The 20,542-nt window shown below is 38.6% G+C and overlaps 1 protein-coding gene across 1 annotated transcript in view; it reads right to left on the reverse strand.

The window, feature by feature from the left end:
- Positions 1 to 18,938, reverse strand: part of SYTL3 (synaptotagmin like 3) — a 36,726-nt gene extending 17,788 nt beyond the window's left edge. Inside the window, exons 1-7 of the mRNA XM_075087829.1 lie at positions 18,636 to 18,938; positions 14,088 to 14,647; positions 12,491 to 12,706; positions 8,797 to 8,861; positions 5,465 to 5,516; positions 3,993 to 4,059; positions 2,946 to 3,018 (exon numbers count right to left, since the gene is read on the reverse strand). Coding sequence (XP_074943930.1) covers positions 2,946 to 3,018; positions 3,993 to 4,059; positions 5,465 to 5,516; positions 8,797 to 8,861; positions 12,491 to 12,706; positions 14,088 to 14,197 — 583 coding nt within the window. The 5' untranslated portion in view covers positions 14,198 to 14,647; positions 18,636 to 18,938. The remainder of the gene's footprint in view (positions 1 to 2,945; positions 3,019 to 3,992; positions 4,060 to 5,464; positions 5,517 to 8,796; positions 8,862 to 12,490; positions 12,707 to 14,087; positions 14,648 to 18,635) is intronic.
- Positions 18,939 to 20,542: the final 1,604 nt, after the last annotated feature.

Consider the following 20,542-nt stretch of genomic DNA (forward strand, 5'->3'; position numbering starts at 1 on the left):
CCACATATAATTTTAAGAACATGAGTGGCCCTCATTGACTTCAATAACATTACTCATATGGATAAACTTACGTCCATACTTAAGTACCTTATTGAATTAGCATTTCAGTAACATCTAGTTTATTGTCAAATAAATCTATAGGACAATTAGACATTTAGTGTGCCACTTTCTGCTTCTTATTCCTCAGGGTACAGTCAGAACTTCACTTAAAGGGAAGGGCAGCACTCATCCATGATTTCTGAAGTTGAAAACTAGCAGGCTTAGCAGCAGACACTTTGTTGTAAATCCCAGATAGTCTCTCATGAAGAATTAATAACTTATAAGTGGTACATGAAACAGCTATCATATGTTTAATTCATACAGAAGAAATAAATATCTCTCTCACAACATGAGGCTCTGCGGAGGAACTTCAGACAGCAGACAATATGTCATTATAGCATTCAAAACCAATGGCACATTCAAGTGTGATTTTTAAAGCCACTTTGGGTTAGTTTTGTTCTTAGAAGCATTCAGTCCTCAGATGTTTACTGTACTCTTTGTACACCATTAAGGCATCATGTGACATATTCACAGGCAGGCTCAATTAAGTCATCTCTGACTGTAAATGAAACCAGGTTTTTAAAATACACAGGGAAATCAGAGATCGTAAAGGAGACTGGAGTGAGAGATCTAATGGAGTAGATACAATCTGACTAGCTTGACGAGCAGTAGAAGCAGAAACACAAGCTTGCCTCACACTCTCTTAAAATGAACAGATTACAGAACAGGTTACTATGAGAAAAAAAAAGATTGTTCATGTTTCATATCAATTCCTCCTTAGGCTTCTCTACCCAAATGGTCAGTAAGACAGACACTATCTCTAGCGCCAAGGATGATTTTGCACTGCAAATAAAACTACAACCATCAACCCATTTTACATTCACCAAATGGCAAACACTGGATTATAATCTCCTGTTGCTGCCAAACCACACTGGAACAGGAGGTAACAGCATAAAGAGCAGGCTGTACAACGGCAGCATTGTGCTGCACGCACTAATCCTGTGTTCCCGCTCCTCTCAGACACACACACACCAGCTCTAGTGATAGAATCAGAGGCATAACGAGGTTCTCCAGGTTTATTTACTGCAATACACAAGAGCTGGGTGTATTAAATACCACTGCAAACTGGGACATTTTTATCTAGATAAGATATAGAGTACTAACTTTAGACTCTTGTGACCGAAATCATTTATCAGCACAGTACCGGGTTTCATTAAGAGGCCATATTGTCTGAAAAACCTGTTTTCTTAAGCCAAGACGCCCCAATCTTTCTCTCTATAAGATTTCCTATACTTTTTAATTATTGACTTCAATGATTGCAACAGCCTGTTATTTTCTCACAAATTAAAAGGTTCTACCCTAACTGAGGATGATAGCACCTGAGTGGGATTTCACATACAGCTGAACTGAGCTAATTACTTGCTGCCATCCCCCCTCTGCAACCGCTGCTCTCCCTTCCTCAATCCCTGGCTCCCGGACACATGGTGCAGCATCCTCTGTTGTGCAGGTTCCAACATATATGCCCTATCTTGAGCCTACTTAACTCATCAAACTGGCAGAAAAGTACCTACGTGTTTTGTCTGGGTTAATGTTCTGCCCTTTAATTGACTAAATCAGTTTCCAGAGGGGTCCAGAAACACTGGTGCTAATTCAAGTTAAGCAATGGCAGCATAAGACCAGAAACAGAGAAAGAAGAAGGACTTGGGGCAGGGGAGTAGGACCTTCCTTTTGGTAGCAGTGAACTATTAAATTAGCTTGCTGCAGTCCTGACAGTCTTTACCAGTAACTGTGGGATATGACCAGGCTTCAAACTAACAGAAAGCAGAGTCTTTGCATCCACTTCTGTGCTGCCTCAGCTATCTGCTTCCGGTACCAAAGCATCCTATGACACCCTACACTACTCCTCTGTTTACAAGCGCGAGCCATTTTGCCTCTGCAGAGCTTTAATATGTGTTCACACAGACACCATATTACATTTGTGTAGTTAAAGAAGAACAGGCCTTTAGGATGGGTGGAAGAAGTTCGAGGAAAGACCAAACAAGATCTAAGGCAAGAGTTGGGGGGGAAGGCAGATAGGCACTAAATCAAATTTATTCTGTTCTAATCTTACATGTGGGGTTGTCTAAGAAAAAGCTAGTAAGAAAAAACTGAGGTTCATTCAAAAACATGCAAATCTGCAAGACCCTGTAATCTTCATATGGCTCAGAAGTTTTTTTCCTCTGGTCACTGATGCCTTTAATTTGCTCTTCACAAAGGCTGGCTGTCATCAGCGTAGTTAGCCTTATAGGTGCATATACAGTCTGCACCCTAAAGAACAGCAGGCAGCATAAGGGAATGGAAGGAATCAAAAGTATCAGAATGAAAGAAGAACCAAGAAGTTGTTAGGACTGGCTGGCTCTTAGAAGTATGCACTGAAAAAAACCACACAACTAGACAGACTGAGAAAGCGGAAGGAATTCCTCCTGAAAACTGCCAGTGAATGAAAATATTGAACTCTACTTCCATTACATGATAGATTCTTTGATGGGGTCAGTTGGGGTTCAGTCAGAGAGATAACATGAAGATCACTACAGAAGAAAGTGGTTATTATGCTGTGCTGACATGAGTTAAATATACTGCACCTGAGCATCCAGTAAACTTTAAAATAATATTATACAGTCTTTTCACATCTTTACAAGGAAGGCATTCTGGGTTGGTATCATCAGCTTGTTAAACAACTAGCAGAATACTGAAGGATAATTAGACTTACTGTATTATCTTTCAGGTTGGTTCAGTCTTGGCATTAGTCATTTCAGCCATTACCCAATACCCTTTATTTATAACTATTTTTTGGCCAATATGTTGGCAAAAAAAGGAAACATTTGCCTACATTACTCTAGAATGACAAAGCCATGAAAGCTACTTACTTTTTATATGTGTTGTGAGAGACAAAAACAAGTTTTCCACAGACTTATTAAAACATTTAGACCGACTGAGTTCCTGCAAATGGGAGATGCCAAAAGTAAGAAAACACAAAATATTTGCTGTTTCGAAGTTTCCCTGATCACATACCTACAGACCACATAACAATCAGATGGTAAGGCTGCACTCAATTCTGTAGACAAATACATCTGAGGACTTATGCTGACATGGTTGAAAACTGTCACACTAATGTAGGAAGATGGAAAATAATCTTTTCCATTCCATACTCCTTGATATATAAGTGGAACTCCTTGCAGGGTGATCACATAGCAATTTGATAAATGCAGCTAATTACATCACTGATTGGTTGTAATGTATTTAATACTTCAAGTAGGAAAGTCCTATCTATTATGGATGCTCCTGTGCCTCTGGATCAAAGAGTTTTCATCAAACTCCAGGTAAGCACATATCAGAATGTTTACAGAATGCAATGGGCTACAAAACTAGGGCCTCAGGACCCAGTCCAAAATAAACTGAAATAGTAATTTAGTGCAATCTCAGTGAGTTCTGAGCCATGTCCTACTATTCTGTGCACTAGAAACTACCTTGCAAAGGCAACCATCAAATTCACTGTTTTTCACTCAGTAATGAAAGTAATACATGGAATGATCGCTTTATAAATGACTGTCGAATATCATAGGCTCATGGGATCCTTCAGGCTGGAGGGGAGATCAGGAGATCTCAGTCCAGCCTTGCTGTAGTGAGGCACCAAAAACCAGGTGCAGTATTCTAGTGCCAAGTAGAGACGGTTAATCACTTCCCTCAAAAACCAAAAACTAATTGAAAACATCCCTTATGATAGACTCTGACCTTTCTCTCCTACTACCAATGCGGCATAAAAAAAAATGACAGAGGAACATCAGGCAGCACTTATAGCACAATATGACGCTACAGCAGTTGCTATTTACTGCATTTCTGTGGCTGGCCATTTCATATGAATGACACCCTAAGAGGTGCATGTATATGTATATTTTGAAGATATGTACATTTACCGTCACATTGCTTCCTGATGTGGATTCTGTGAAAGGAGGTGGAGTTGGAGGTACGACAGAAATTTTGCTAGAAATTTAAGAAACAATACAGTGCAACAATTAATACATTATGCTAATAGATGGATAAATAAGCCACCACATTCATGCACATATCTTTATTATCATGCACACCTATCTTTATTATCCGTCTTCCCTGCAATCTAAAGATGTGGGTAGAGATCCTGTGTCTTTAAGAGTTGAAGCACAGGCATATTGCCTGTTCGTAAGAGTTAGGACTAACTTTCTATCTTCTCAATCTTGGGGTGCTCTAAGCAGAATTATTAATTTAAAATGATCAGGAAGGCCTAATTTAGGACAGACTTCCTAGGCTTCTATATGGCTGGCAGCATTACAATCTGTGCCTCGAATGTTAAAACATAATTCCTGTGTAATGAACCCCATCTCTGTTTCAGAGATGTTTTCAGAAAACAGTCATCTTTATTCACAATACTAAAAGAATCCTTCCTTGCCTAGGCTCAGAGCTGTTAGAGCTCCTTTACAGCATTCCAGCCATTTCATCTGTTGTAAATAGCCCAGGTCTGTGGAAAAAAAATAATCTGTTATCTGACTGCGTCTGTTATCACCGCACAATCACAGACCCTAAAGGCAGCCAGTGAACTTCTTTTCTGATTCTCTTTTACTTTACCACATCTGTGTAAAAGCAAGTCCTTATGCAGCCCTGGTTAGGATCATATCTAGTTGACTGTAAGTTTCTGTCTTATGCAGCTATGTCTCAACAGATAATTATCATAAAATTGAGGCATCTCTTTGTATCTTGTTTTACTTATTAAAAAAAAAATTTAAAGGAACAAGGTTTCTTTTATACAGTATAGGTTAAGTAGACTGTTATTTCATTATATATCACTGGTAATAACTTAAGTATGGTCATGCTTAGGCCTCAGGTCAAAGTATGTATTCAGTGTAAACTGGATTTTTTTACTTGTTTTAAGTCTTAGTAAGTGGATGCACCTTAATGAATACAGAGTTTCTTGTCTACTATTTAATCTAAAGTTATCAAATCAGCAGTATCTCCCATTGAGCAAATAATTATGATATTGCTATTATACCTAGTAAATAATTTTCATCTCTGATCATTCAAAAGTAATGTGTAAATTTGAAAGATATTGGTGCAACATGTATGCAAAAAATATAAGCTGATATAACAAAAAAACTGCACGCCCATTCATTTCAAGTAAATAAGAAACTATTGCTCTAAACATGGTACTCTGTTTTGTACTTGAGACCCTTTCTATGGATTGCTGAGAGATAAAACCAGTAATTTTTCTATGCTTTTACCATTTGTACTCCAAAAGTATAGAAATCCGCTTTTCATAATAAAAAAACACAAACTGCTGGCTGGTTTATAGCATACAATATACCACATATAAAAATTCTCAGTGTCCTAGGACCATTTGTCCTTTTATGAGTCTTACCTCAGTTTCTGATAAGATTTCAAGAGCTTTGCACCAACTGTTTCATGTCTGCCTGTGAAGGAGGGAAAAAAAAACACCCAAAGGTCATTTAGCAATGACAGCAGTTACTAATGCCCGTATAATACTTTCTAAAATCAATGCCTTCTCATGAACTGTCCTGTATTTACAGAAGCTCATGCACGTGCAAGTCTGGAGTGAAATCAACACCCACCTGACATATCAGCATACATGCCAAGGAATAGGCAGGTTTCTCTTTTATCACAAATTCTATCATGATTGCCCCTTCACCTCCCACAGGTGACACGTTCAGACCAGCTCTTCACAAATGCAAAGGACAATCATGTATGGAGGCTGACAGGCCCATTCCTACAGGTGCTACGTGCCCTCAGCCTCCTGAAGTCCAGGAGGCAGGTAGTGCATGGGCCCACTGCGCTAAAGCACACTTCAACCACAAAACTCAAACACTATGGAAAGCTTGAAAATGTGTACAAGAGTAGGCACATGGTCATCTCTTGCATCTTATGAAAAATTCTTTTCACTTCTTCTACCAGAGACCTGAACAATCATGAAAATGCATGACTAGCTCACAAACATGACAAAACCCTTTTGCTAAGGCCATCCCTGTGGGGAAATAGCAACCATGTCACGTTCCTCAGGCGAGCAGCCACATGATATAAAGAACACCAAGGATCAAGCGCTCCACCAGGCACAAACAATGAAGACTCATAAAAATGTAGTTTGCTCCCGAGTGATTGCCAACAGAAAGAAGGGCTAAATGCATGTAACAAATGGCCAGCTGAAAATATCTGGAGTGGCTTTAGTCACTGATCATTCCTAATAAAGAAATCAGCGTGTGATCTATGTTTTGCTGAAGATGTCATTAATTATAACATACTACTTACATATAAGTAGCAGACCTTGGTGGTGGTAGAAACAATAATCAACTACTGATGTTACAAATTTCAATCAGAGCTCCATACTTAATGCTCTGTTATTAATAAATAATATTTGATATCTTGATTTATTGCAGCATTAAATTATTTCTTAGATTTTTAATTTTAGTCAGTAAGGCAATCTCCCACTTTTAGTAAAATATTACTTTTATTCCTTAGGTAGAAACTACACAAAATTAATAAAAAGATACTAATGTAACTTTTTTTTTTTCTCTGCAACATGAGAAAACTTCACTGTAATGTATTTTTTTCAGTTAAGCTTATTTTACAGTAAATAGTTCACTTGTATTACATTTTCTAGCCAAAAGAGGGCACTGCCTCTCCAGGCTTGAAGGATACACAACTACCATGGCTGCTGTTTCAGAAGTTTGCCATTTTTTAACTCCTTTAATTATATCAGTTGATCTAATCAAAGGAACTAAACAAAACATATTTCTCCCTGCGGGCTTATCTTCTGTACATCCTTAGATCTTTGCGACTTCAACAGTATTGCTATTAGACTAACTAAGCAAAATGCTTTGAGCACCCACAAAGCTTTGATAATGCAGGTGAGAACTTGTTTATTTTACTGGAAAGAGGGACAGTCACTATCTTGCCATATCAGATTCAGTGTCTGAGAACAATACAGCATTTTCTGAAACTGAGAGAGATTGTTAAAATTACTGGATTTAGACTTGCTGAAAAGAATAAGGAAAAATTATTAATAATGATTATGGGACACAACTGTGCTTCAAAAGATCAGTCAACTAATACTTTAAAAAAATAAACTGTATTAGCTAGAATGGAATTCAGTGAAATCCTTCAAATTTTAAACTAATTGTTTTAGCAGGAACTGTAGTTCACTTCCTTAACATGCTACCTGCTGTCTTTTATGAATACCTACTGCCCAAAATTTACCTGATTACATTCTTCCATTTATAAACTTCTTCCTATTCAAGTTTCCCAAGAGATATTTAAGGTCCAGTGCTTTCTTTTTTACCAGCTATTCCTAAATCTAGATACCATGCAGACACTGGAAATGAAACTGTAACATTTAGCTGCAGTCAGGCACAAAGTGAAATAGTTGCCTATCTGAATCATAGAGTCATTAAGATTCTAAAAGGCCTCTAGGATCACCAAGTCCAACTGTCAAGCCAACACCCCCATGCCTCTTAAAGCATGTCCTGAAGTGCCATGTCTACACGTTTTTTGAACACCTCCAGGGATGGTGACTCCCACCACCTCTCTGGGCAGCCTGTTCCAATGCCTGACCGCTCTTTGAGCAAAGAAATTTTTCCTAATATCCAATCTAATCCTCCCCAATACAACTTGAGGCCATTTCCTCTCATCCTATCACCAGTTAACTGGGAGAAGCCAAGTGCCAGGTCCTGGACTTGGGTCACAACAACCCCATGCAACGCTACGCTACGGGCTTGGGGAGGAGTGGCTGGAGAGCTGCCTGGAGGAAAAGGACCTGGGGGTGTTGGCTGACAGCCGGCTGAACATGAGCCAGCAGTGTGCCCAGGTGGCCAAGAAGGCCAACAGCATCCTGGCTTGTATCAGGAATAGTGTGGCCAGCAGGAGGAGGGGAGTGATCATCCCCCTGTACTGGGCACTGGTGAGGCCGCACCTCGAATGCGGTGTTCGGTTTTGGGCCCCTCAGTACAACAGGGACATTGAGTTGGTGCAGTGTGTCCAGAGAATGCCAACAAATCAGTGCTTCAAGGGAAAGAGGAAGGAAATCCTCTCCACCTTATTAGTCATTGTTGGTAAAAACAAAGATCGACAGGCCCTTAGTTGGTGAAACACATTCACCATAGGGCAATCCATCCACACTCTCTGCAAGTTCTTTTAAGGCTTTGTATTGTTAATTGCACTGAAAAGACTGAACACAAGGCAATGGTGCAGCTGGTTGAAAGTAAAGAAACAGTAAGTGTTTAACTCTCTGTTGATTCATAGCTATACATATTTTTCTTTATTCCATTCTGTCATTTCTTTAAGCTTTAGAACTTTCTCAGTGAAAACAATTGAAGTTTTAACTTTGACAAATAACGCATGCAAGATCGTTTCCTTCCTGCACACATATTTTAACATTTCTATACTTATTTCATGTCATCATATTTCTTAGAAGCCTTACACACTCATTTAATTCGAATTGATATGGCCAGAAATTTTATTATTCTTATTACTCATACAAAATAAAATATACTTTAAAATGCATTCTTGTAGTCGATATCCATGTATTATTTAGTGCACAGACAGAAACACTGCATGATAATTTCTGACAAATCTCTCACCAAGTGGAAGAAACATTAAATACAGTGGCAGACTACATTCTGTGTTTCACTTAGGTGAGGGCTACGCATTACACAACATTTTATGGTCTGTTCCAGCAATTACCTTCACCTGGATATTTCTTTGCTCGTTCCTCAAAGAACCATTCACCAGCCTTTACTTTCACATCTCTGAAAACCAAGCAAAAGACATTTGAATCAACATTCCTAAGTGCATTTCTTCAAACGTTTGACAGCCATTTAACAATCCAACAATCCTTCTTAATTCTTCCATAAAACTAGGATTTCATTTCTGCTCGCTCCATTGCCTGATTTTGCTGTGGGTCCACAAACAAAGGATTCCTCCCCTCCTTTTTTTTTTTTCCCCATTTTTGCTATGTAGGACTGCCCCTGGAAAGCAATACATACTGCTCTAGGCACTGCTCTGAAGCCAGGAGCCCTGGGTCCACACCAGCCTATACAACCAAGCTGTGTAACAGCCCCAACACTTGTGCTGACACCGCTGCTTACAGCTGCAGCCTTGTCTGAGGAGCAGGGAAAGTCAATGATAGAGGGTATGCTCCCAAGCAGAACTTAGGACAGCTACCAGAGAGGACTGAGCTCCACAACCCTGATGGTGTGACGGCTTCATGGCCCATCTCTCTCCATTTTGTGGAGGCTAACATCAGTGATGTCCATGTCATACACAGGCACCAGGATCACAGGATGAGAAAAGTAATGATTACCAAGTATAAAATGGCATCAGACTAAATAGCTCTGTCAAGAGCAGAGCTATAAAATGGTATCAGACTAAATAGCTCTGTCAAGAGCAGATTTTCAGCAGATTTGACTCTTGCATTTTGTTGTCTCCAACTGAATTAGATAAGTCTGCTATCTGAACTTATCCATTATTAAAGAGGCAAAAAAATTCTTTAACTGAGGAGACTCTTCAGGTTCCAAATTCTCATATAAATGTCTTGCTAATTTTTAGGTCATATATAATATCTTGTTCCTTGTGGATTTTCTGACACTTATTATTGGATGAAGTCCCACTGCAAAAATTTCCTCAGTGAAAGAAACTTTCTCCTCTACCCTGTAGAAATTAATCTCTCTATTACCATTCCCTCTGCCAAAGTTGCTTGAAATTGGCAACAATATACTGGCAGTAAATTCATGTAGGGCTTGCCTCCTTAAGCAAATATAATCTCTGAACACGACAGCTGTACTGATATCCACCAAAGTCTGGGCAACAAAACCCCTGGCTCTGCCATTTCACACCTCACTTTACTCCATGTTAAAATAGACAAGCTGTAGGTAGGATGCTGTTTGCTCTCTCTGTGGCTTGATTTTAAGGCATTTTAGGCATCTAAAATATATCTTTGTAAGTAGCAATGCGGAGCGTTCAAAAAATTCACTACCTGTGTATATTTTACTATTTATTTACATGCCTTACCATAGATCCTTGTGCATAACTGAACAGAGCTGGGTTTCAAAATTAGGTTAAAATAACCTTGAGGCAGGATACTTATTTACTTTGGACAGAGACCTTTTAACTAATAAATGTCTGAAATCTCTGTCTGCACTAGATCTTCAAGGGCTCTGTATAAGTAGTGCCTCGATTCTCATCTCCAGCCTTCCCTTTATGTTCTTCTCATTACCCATGGTTATCTCCCCGAGTTTAATCTCCAGTTCTGCACAGGCTCATGTGATGATTAGACCACTCACAGGACGAAAACAGATGTGGAAATAGCCTTTTATTTTTCCCCAGGCTAAAGAGTATATTAAGCTAAGTTATGACCACAAATGTGACAACAAAGATGATAAAGAACTATCCTTGTCAGGTAAAACAGACTACTCTCCTTCAAAGCAAATGTCTTTCTAGACTCCTAGAAGACAGGATTCCTTTAGAAAACACACTATACCAACTCCATTCACATAAGAGATGCCTCTTCCAGGTGAAAGACACAAACTTTGTCAGTCCACAAGGCTTTTTACATTTATTTTGTAAATAATGAACATTGACCTATCCCTGCATGCTCTTCCACTGAGGTGTTTAAGCATGTTCGTTACAAATGACCCTACTGTCCAGGAGAGAATCTCAGTAGTGCTGCAGCTGATAATGTTTTTCACAGGAAAATATACTCTGGGAGTAATGAAGACTCAAAATTACCGTTGCTCAGGCCTTGAAAATCAGCTCTTACATTTCTCAGTTGCCCTATTTTTCCCTCATCGGGGTAAACAAAAAGCATTGAATAGCATTTACCATGCTGCTGCATTCCCTACCCTTCTTGAGATTTGCAGCCTTGATGTAAATCTCACTGAAGGCAACAGAAGTCTGATTTTAATGGACTTTGCATCGTGACTAAACAAGATCAAATGTGCTGTCTCTTTGCTATAAAGATAATTCCAATGACAGCTCAACAATTCCTCTACATTAGCAAGACAAAAAAAAAATTTCCTGAAGAAAAAGTAGAAATGCCTCTTAATTCATTTAAATAATGCTTTCCTGGATTTACCATTAAATATCTTGACAAGTTTATGAAATAATTAAGGGTGTGCAGCACTATATAAGGCAGCTTAACAACTAGCTACTCTCCGTAGGGGATTTCCACTGTGGCCACCAAATAACTGGAAACCAATTTAAAAGAAGAGGAAGTGGAGGGAGGTATCTACAGGAGGATATGGAAAGTTGACTTTTTAACCCTTCCTTTTAGCGCTTATAGCCTGAAGCACAGATAGTGAAATGTATGCATCAAAACTTAGTAACCTCTTTGTATCAAATATAGATAGAGCTAGCCTGCCTATTTTATGTACAAATTGCAAAATAAGATGAGGATTCAGTGAACATAATTGTAGTGATAGTTTATAGTCTCTTCCAAGGTATAGAAAATTACTTCAAACTAGTAGTAGAAATTAATTTAGCTTAAGACCAAAACCTTGCCTTACATTTTCAGGCATTTTTTAAATCTCACTTTGGCATCGTAAGAGGAAGTGAAGTGGTACACTAATCTTGTGTGGGCACAAACAAAATTTCATCCAAATCCTCACCCTTTGTACAGGGATATATATCATCTGCCACAGCTGTTGATTCATTTTCAGAACTATCTTTCTTTGTTTACGTAATATTATTTTTCATCATAGGTGGAAATACAGCTAAACCATTTTAGAAAGATTCTGATAAATAGGAGGGACTATGATGGAGTATTTTGATATAAAAATTGTACCAATACAGTAAAAGAAAGATTGCTTCCTGTTTCCTGGAAGACAAACACAAGGTGACACAGTAAAAGAAAAACCAACTAACTCAAAGCAAATACATTTGGATTTCTAACCCATTTAAACAATTACTGATAATGTTATTAATGCTTTTTGCTTTTTAAATTTATATAATACATGATTTAAAATTATTCATTAATCCAGGTTCCTCACTCCTGTAGTATGAGGCAAAAAAACCATGATTAGGAAATTGTCGAGAAATTTGCTATACTACACCGAAACACAGCACCTTCAGCAACTTGTTATGATGCACTGGTTTGGAACTGAGCCAGGAGAAGGAGTTCTATCTACAGTTCAGAAACTACTGCTGGCCTACCTTGAAGATCCATTTTGCTAAATACAGAAAGGGAAATCCTGACTACATGAAGTATGAACGCAAAATTCCCATCAATTTCATTGCTACCAGGACTTCATCCAACATTTTCATTCTACCAGAGGCTTTGTTTCATTAATTGTTTAAAGCAACAGATGCACACAAAACCAGTGTGCATCCACTGGATAACGAGTGTAAACCAGCACTTCTCCAAACCAGTAAAATTTCTTACCCATGGGCGTAACAAACAGTGCATTTCCAAAGGCAGGGATTCAGGCAAACACGGCATTCAGAGCACACTCGATGACTGCACCCGTTGCATACTGCACCTCTGTTCATGATTAACCCAAGCGGTTTCTGACAGCGAGCACAAGATCTCTCCTGGTATTCATGGCTTACATTTCTTGCCCCTTTCCACCGAAGCTGCTGCAGCTGCAGTTTCAGGTTCCTAATCCCCCAGATGAAAAAAAAAAAAAAAAAATTAAATAGGCCAAAACCCCCATCCATGTAAGTCACAAGCTAATACCCAAGTTGCACAGTATCATTACTAGTGGAAGATACGGTCTCAAGCTTGACCTCAGTTGAGCACTGTCTGAAGGCGTCTACACGCAGCATTTTTGTGCCATGACTGTATATGCAAGCACAACTGTGCGTACAAACAGAGTAATAGCCTAGTATAAATGGGGTTTATTCGTGTCAGTTATGTATGCCCAGGGCAGAGCACTGAAATTGTGTATGCAATTGATTACATATTCACATACAAAAACTGAGACTAAATGGTGCTCCCTTTCATCTGATGATGTTTTATCATATTTATCCAAGAATTAAATCTTATATCAAGTAAAAATAATAATAACAAATGCATCATCTGAAAGTTGAATAAAAAACACATCAGTCCCTTTCCTTAACTTTGCTTCTGTTACATGTACCAATAATAAAGACCTGTGTTTTTAATTCTAAGCTACATCATCAACAGTTGTCAGGAACTTTCTAACCAATTCAGATTTTCTTTATAATCCTTTACTTTTCACAATCATTTAATATGTCCAACAATACTTACATAAATGTTTGCTGTAAACAAGCTTTAAGTTTCTATATTTGAGACTAAAAATTTCTAACTTAGCAACACAAATACCCTGTTTTACACAGGGATGCAATGTGACAAAGCAGGGTACAAGCTGCAAGAAAATCCTTGCCCTTGCCCTGATATAAAGCAAATAAAATGCTGGAGGATTATCCTTTACCCTTCATGACTGAGATACTTGCATAGTGTGAAATAATTAAATGGAATCCTTTTCCTAACCAATGACACCTATTGACACCACTAAGAACGTCCAAGACAGCGTGGTGTGCTTGCTACCTGTTGTATGTGAGAAGGGACGGTGACGGATTCAGCACAATGAGCACGTAACCCATGGCTCTTAACTCCAGTCTTGACCCAACATAAGTTAAGTAAACCAGCCAAAGATCTAAACATATTCTGTGTTACCAGGACTATATAGGCATACATAGGAACATGACGAGAATGCTATAAAGCCTTCACAGGAAAAATACAGGCAGCAAGTGAACTTTCTATGAAGGATAGAAATAAAATTAATCAAGCAGATATTTCACTGAACAGTATTTGCTCATATTTACTGTAGAGTAGTCAATAGTTTGGTAAATCCAAGAGGCTCTGTAAAACCCTTAGTTTTCCCAAAGAATAAAAAGGCATTAGCTAACAAGTAAAAAAGAGGAATACATCTGGAAAGACAGCAAAGAAGAAGAGGAGTAATTCTCAGAAAAAAAAGGAACAGAAATGCAGGAATAGGGGAATGGCAGGGGAATACCTTATTCTTTCCTCTTCTGTTTGTCTCACCATCTGGTCACGGTACAGGACTTCCAGAACAGCCTCTCGTTCCAATTCCTTAAGGAAGTTTAGATTAAATTCACAGGCCATTTTCCCCAAACTTCACTTATTTTGTAGACTCCTATCCTATGGTTCTACTACATCCAGAGCGATGGGTACTGTGGCCTGAGTGTTTACAAAGTGCCTGCGCTCTCACTGGATTGGTGATACGTTTCACTGTGTCACACCCTTGAAGAGAAAAATAAACGTGTCTGTCTTCACACAAGTCATCATTTAAGTGTCTCTGCTAACCAGGGAATATGAATAGTTAGCAAGGTCACAGCAGTCTTGTCCTTTTCACATGAAGGAACTTCTTGTTCTTTTCTTTCTTCTTTTTTTTTTGCTGAGAGTGGTTCCAAAAGAAATGACAGCTTGCAGCAAGGTCCCGGATAGGGCTTTAACTGTCACCAGATGGAGGGGCAATTCACCAAGATATGGTGTAAAGGAATGGGGGGATTGTTTTTTTTTTTATTTGGTCTTGTAGATTTGTGATTTCCAGACCTAGGGGAAAAAAAGAATACATGTTAGTATCTCTTCTCCTCACCTCTTCAAGACATTTCAAATAGTATGTGAAAACCACATTTTGCTATACTCAGACCTTTTGTGCACTAATTCAGATACAGGAGAGGTTTTGAGACAGGGCCATTGTTCGGACAGTCTCACCATATTGTCTGTTAACACTCAGTAACATACCTTCATGTTTTTTGTACAGTCAACATAAAACAACCAATAAAGAAACAAACTTAAGTTAGTTTTGAACACAGGCCTACAGGCCCCATGACTGGAAAAGTCATACTGGTTTAGACAAAAATGCCCCTTTCTAATCTCATCTTGCTGAAAAGACAAAACTTCACAAACCTAAGAGGAAAGAGGGAAAGACACCCTCTAAGAACCACTTCTATCAATTACCTATGTCTGTTAAGTCTAGATAAAGAGTTTAATACCCAATAATGCTATTATCTTTGTTAATACACACAAACACTAAGGAGTTAAGATATATATTATGTCCAGCTCAGTGCATTAACAATTTTGGCCTCAAACTGATGTTGTTAATGTACAAATAAAGAAGTATAAAATTAAAACAAAATCACAACTGTATTTTGGATGTAATCTGTGACCTTCACTTTTGTAAAACTCCCAGTAAAACAGAAAATAATTTTAATATGCTTTGCAGTGAAATAGAGAAAGAAAATTATTATTCAGTCTAATTCAGCTTACACACCATATTCAGTTTTAATACTACTCTCTAGGGTCTAGTGAGTATTACAAGAAATGTAACAGAGTTCCACTTATGGCACACCAAATATTGAAGATGTGTGTTTGAAAACTGGTTAAGTGTTTCAAACTTCATCTGACTAAATACATACAGTCAGGCTCTAGACAGAAGGTCTAGACACTGAGACAGAAGGGTGAAGCTTTCCCAGAGAAGTTACTGATGCTTCACTGATGGATCTCATCTGAGAATCTGACCAACTATCTGCATTGCTGGATCATTATTTTAAAACAGAGTTTTAAATTTAAAATAAAAAAAGAAAAAACCCACCAAAACTTCAGATACATAGTGACAATGTATTTTTGTCAGAGCAGGGAATTGCTGTACACAGAGCTTGCCCCAATTAAGTTACTTAATTTCACACAAAAAAAGCAGGAGGTGAGAGTTTGTATTTCTAAACAGCATGCATTCCATTCTTTTAAATTTTTTCATTAAACCCTTCAACAGGCATCAAAAGGACAAAGCATTTCACAGAAGCATGTTAACAAAGAGAAAAAAAAAGATTGGTTTCCTGTGGAAACAAAAGAGACTGAGATAGGCAATATCATACTTTATTTCCTTACCAACTGCAATTTCACAGGAAATTACTCAGTTGAAACCTAAAAAGCCCGAGCAATTTTTTAACACAATATATGTAATTTTCAAAGGTCCCTGCATCCTTCACCTGCTTTCATCTTTTGCCTCAGGAATAGCTCCCAGGATGATGAGCCTTCAAATCCATTTAGGTCAATACAGTCTGAAAGACCAGTCAGTACAAACTTGGGGACCTCTGCACTATACAGGATACCAAAACACCCATTGCAGCGTAAGTTACATTTTCTATAAACTCCTAGGATTTCCAAAGGCTAGCATATCTATAACGTCATCAGAAAATCTTGCTGAAGCATCAGTAAAAGCTAGCAAATTCATGATAGTCATTGTTAGGTGGATCCACCGCTCTAGTGATCTTAGAAGAAAATATATGAATACCTTCCAGAGCTGTTAAAAACATCCCACTGTAAAACAGTTACTAAGAGCAACACCTGCAGTTAAGCAAGCACAGAAATAGTTGCTATTTGATACCTCCTTCAAAGTCTTTTAAAAAGGACTACCTCCCTTCTTCACAGAAGAGCACAAACTTTTCCATGTTTCAAGCCTGTTTTGGGAAATGAGTTTCAGATGACATCTTGTGTATGAAAAATATTGAGGGCATACAGAATCTTATTTAGAGAGGAATATAAATTTTTTAAAAATTATGTCTTCAGCTATTCAAGTTTGCACAAATTTAAATGGTGTGAAGGAAGGAACAGCTTGGAGCCTCCCCTTGTTTCCACTTTGTCTTGCTCACTGTCATTCCCCCAGAAAGACAGGAGTTCTGCCCTAGGCAGGGCAGGATTCTTCAGAAGGGCATTCAACCTCAGCCCATCAGTGATACTGCAAACACCATCATCAAAAACAGCTGATATAATGCTACAATTCATATCCTATTCACAGTGATAAATCATAAGCACTGAATCTAATGCCAGCAGTGGACTGCCAACAGGGACTAGGATAGAAAGACTAGGATCATCTTCTGGCACCAAACATCAGAACAAACTTACTGTGGAGCTAAGTGCCATGGGCCCTATGTCCTACACTATCTGCACTATGCAGAGGGGAAAAGCCACCATGACTCTCTCACTGCTGGGCAAGATCATAGAATGGTTTGGGTAAGATCATCACATGCTGCAGAGACTAAAGCTTAAAATACATCATGTAGCCAGCAGCTCTATCGATATTGCACCTGGACATTCCTACAGTTGTTTTTTTTTTAATCTTCATGAAGATTTAAGCTCAGACAATCAATGTGTTGTCAATTTTTCTTGCATGTTCAAAGATAACTCAAAATCTAACTTAGTGATGAGGTAGCTTTAAGAATAAAGTACTATATCCCCCAAAATGGTGGATATTCCTTGTGCCCCACGACAGACTTGAGCTCGTAACCATTTCACAGAGGTGTTGAAATTGGACTGCAAAGCTCTCTACTTTCCTAACAGAAGAAAAGGGCTTTTCTAACACCAAAGCTGTCTGCATTATATTAGTTTTCTGGCAGTAATAAAGAAGTGGTGTTTTCAGTAATGACGCTCCTTGACAGGAAAAAACAATCTTAAAAACCATCACAGATGCCCTCCTTTCATGTTTACTCATCGAATCCAGCTAGCTAACTGTTTCACACGGTCAGCTGAGCTCAAAGCCAAGCATCTTCTATGTAAATCTATATAAAAACAAAAGCAACAGCAACCTCTTTAGTAAATACCTTGACACTTCTCCCTTTTGAGTACAAAGCTCACATAAAATATTTTTGTTCCAGTATTGTTTTAAATTATGTATTTAAAATAACCCAGTGTCAGACACCTTGCAGATGGATCAGTAGCTTTCTGAAACTATCATGTGAAGCCTCAAAGCCATCATAAAGGAGATGGGATGACCAACGTGGTCATGTCTTAGGAGAGAGAGGCATGCACGTACATAGCTCAATCTCAGTATATCATGCTTTTTCTTTTATACAGGGCTCAAATCGTATGTAGCTTTGTAACTGAAGAGCAATCAAAAGGCCTACCTAGGACAAGATTAAGTTTGCAAAAGGTAGCTTACTTTTCAAATTTTTTAACTTAGAAATGCCTGACTTAGCAAGCGACTTTTTCCCAAAGTGATTTTGCATGTAATGTATTATTGATGTCCTTTCAGATCCTTAAGCATTAGCAAAATAATGACAAATAAGTATAAATAAAGCCTTCGTTGACTTGGGATACTTCTTCCATTAACCCAGAAGATGGATGTAATATGTCAGTAGCAAGGACACAGGTTAAGGAGGTTCAGAGTAAAAATTATCACAAAAGCTCCGGGAATTTATGGCTATTTTCTATTCTGCAGAGGCCAATCACATAAATTTGTTCTTAGTTAAGAAAATTATAAGAGTAACAAGTGTTATTTCATACTACCTGCCTGTAACAGTTTTATGCATACACACATGCAAATTATTTATAAATTCTTTGATAATGTTTTACCAAAGTTGTCTTGTGATTTTAATAACATCCCACCCCAGCACTTAAAGTAAAAAAAAAAAAACAACCAAACGCTTTTTACAGTTCCAGTTGTGAAATGAAATCTTTGCAGTCTAAAAACCATCAACCCAGTAAGCAAAAACGCATCCCACTGTGCAACGTCATATAGAACAGATTAAAAATATATCCTTACCTTTTCAGCAGCCATCAAAGAAAGATGCGTGGAAGTAAACTGCTTTTAAGAGATGAGTAGCACTCTTATTATTTATTTATCTTTCCTTAAAGAAAACTGGTGGCTGTTCTCCACCCCCTTTCCTTCCTTTGGGCACCGAAATTAGACTGACGTATGTACAGAGGAGATTCCCAAAACAGCTAAAAGCAAATGCACTCAAAGAAGAGCTCCAGCATTACAATGGCTTTTGCCAAGTCTCTGGTTTTATTACCAGCAAGAGCAACTAGAAATCAAAGTGAAGTTATTCATTTTTTCTAACACTAAAAAGAGACTCAGCACAAGAGACTATAAAAGCTGACTGATATCATCAAAATACGCTCAGCCTTCAAGCCACACACAGGAAGAGAAGTGACTTTGAGTCCTGCATCATTTCTTTTTCTGATACTATAGATGTGAAAATACTACTAACCTCAATGTCCCCAGGACTCGCACAGAACACACCGTTTGTGTCGTGAAGTTATTTCCTGGAAACAAAATAGTTTTCTACTCAGATCTGAATGACAAAGCAATTATCACAGACAACAGTTCAAAAGAATTCATTTTTTATGCATCTGCAAAAAGTAGAAAACTATTTTACCTCACAACTGGTGAATCTGATATCAGATAAAGATTAAAAGTTAAAATATTATTTGGATTGGATATCCCGGTTCAGTCTATTACAGAATTAAGTGTGATAATGAAGTTCAAAACTATATCCAAACTATTTCAAATCATGGAGAAAAGAGTCTGTTCTTGCCGCTTGATCTCCTTGTTTCTGGCTCTACCAGGTAAACTGTATGCACAATGCAAAAATCCTTCTTAGTGTTTTGGGTATTTTAAGAAATATTGATTTTGGTTAAAAGTAAACAAAGCACTGTAATTCTATTCACATGGCAAAACCAATCAGCCTGCAATTTTATAAACTTATTAAATTCAATACATTCACCGGTGATCATCAAGTTTAATCACCTTCTTCAACCATATCACTGAAGAGAAAACAACTGTTAGTGGGGCACAGAGCAAAGCCCAACAGAGAGTATTTGGATTATTTGGGCCTTCATTTCAGGCAAAACTTTAACTGAATTAAAGACCAGAAATAACCTGAGGATTATAATTACCCACAGCAACGTAACTGTAGTATCACAAAGCCAGGCTGTTAGCCTCAGTGCCAGCTTTCCCCTAATATTTAACCAAAGCCTTAATTGCCACATTTTAACCCCATTATATTTTTCCCTCTCACCCCTGGCCATGCAGAACTGCCGTGTAAATTTGGGGTTGTACTGTGCAGGGAAAAGATTTTTCCTTGATGATCCTTGTGGGTCCCTTCCAACTCAGGACATTCTATGATTCTATATGTGCTAAGAAGGTAACCAAGTTACAACCTTTTATTCTTTTGAATAAACAAGCACCACTTCTTCAGCCTTCTGATAGTCCTCACTTTTTTGCCTCTTTCTGCTCGGTGGGAGCAGAGAGGTCAGAGGAGGAAGGCCGAGCTCAGCAGCCAGCTGCTGTCCCTCTGTATCTCAGCTGGGCGGGCAGAGCAGGTGCTGCCCGCAGGGGTGCCCACGCAAACCCAAAGTGCAGTGGGTGACCAGTCAAGGTCATCTTCTTCAGGAGAAGCAGGAGGCAGAGCCAGACACGGGACTGGAGACAAGGTTAAAACATAGGACCGAGGTCTGTCGAAGAAACAGGCCTGGGGAGGAAGGCGCAGGGGTGGAAGCCACAGCTGAGGCTGATCAGGGCAGCTGAGGCCTGTGGGTGCACTTGGGACCCTGAGGCTGTAACTCACTCACACCCTTCTTAAAATGCAATGCCTAAAACTAGGCACAGTATTGTCCGTGAGGCCCTGCTGCAGAGTGCAATAGAAATGCTGCTTCCTACATCCTGCA

This window comes from Phalacrocorax aristotelis, chromosome 3, assembly GCF_949628215.1.
Source record: "Phalacrocorax aristotelis chromosome 3, bGulAri2.1, whole genome shotgun sequence".
Classification (NCBI taxonomy): Eukaryota; Metazoa; Chordata; class Aves; order Suliformes; family Phalacrocoracidae; genus Phalacrocorax; species Phalacrocorax aristotelis.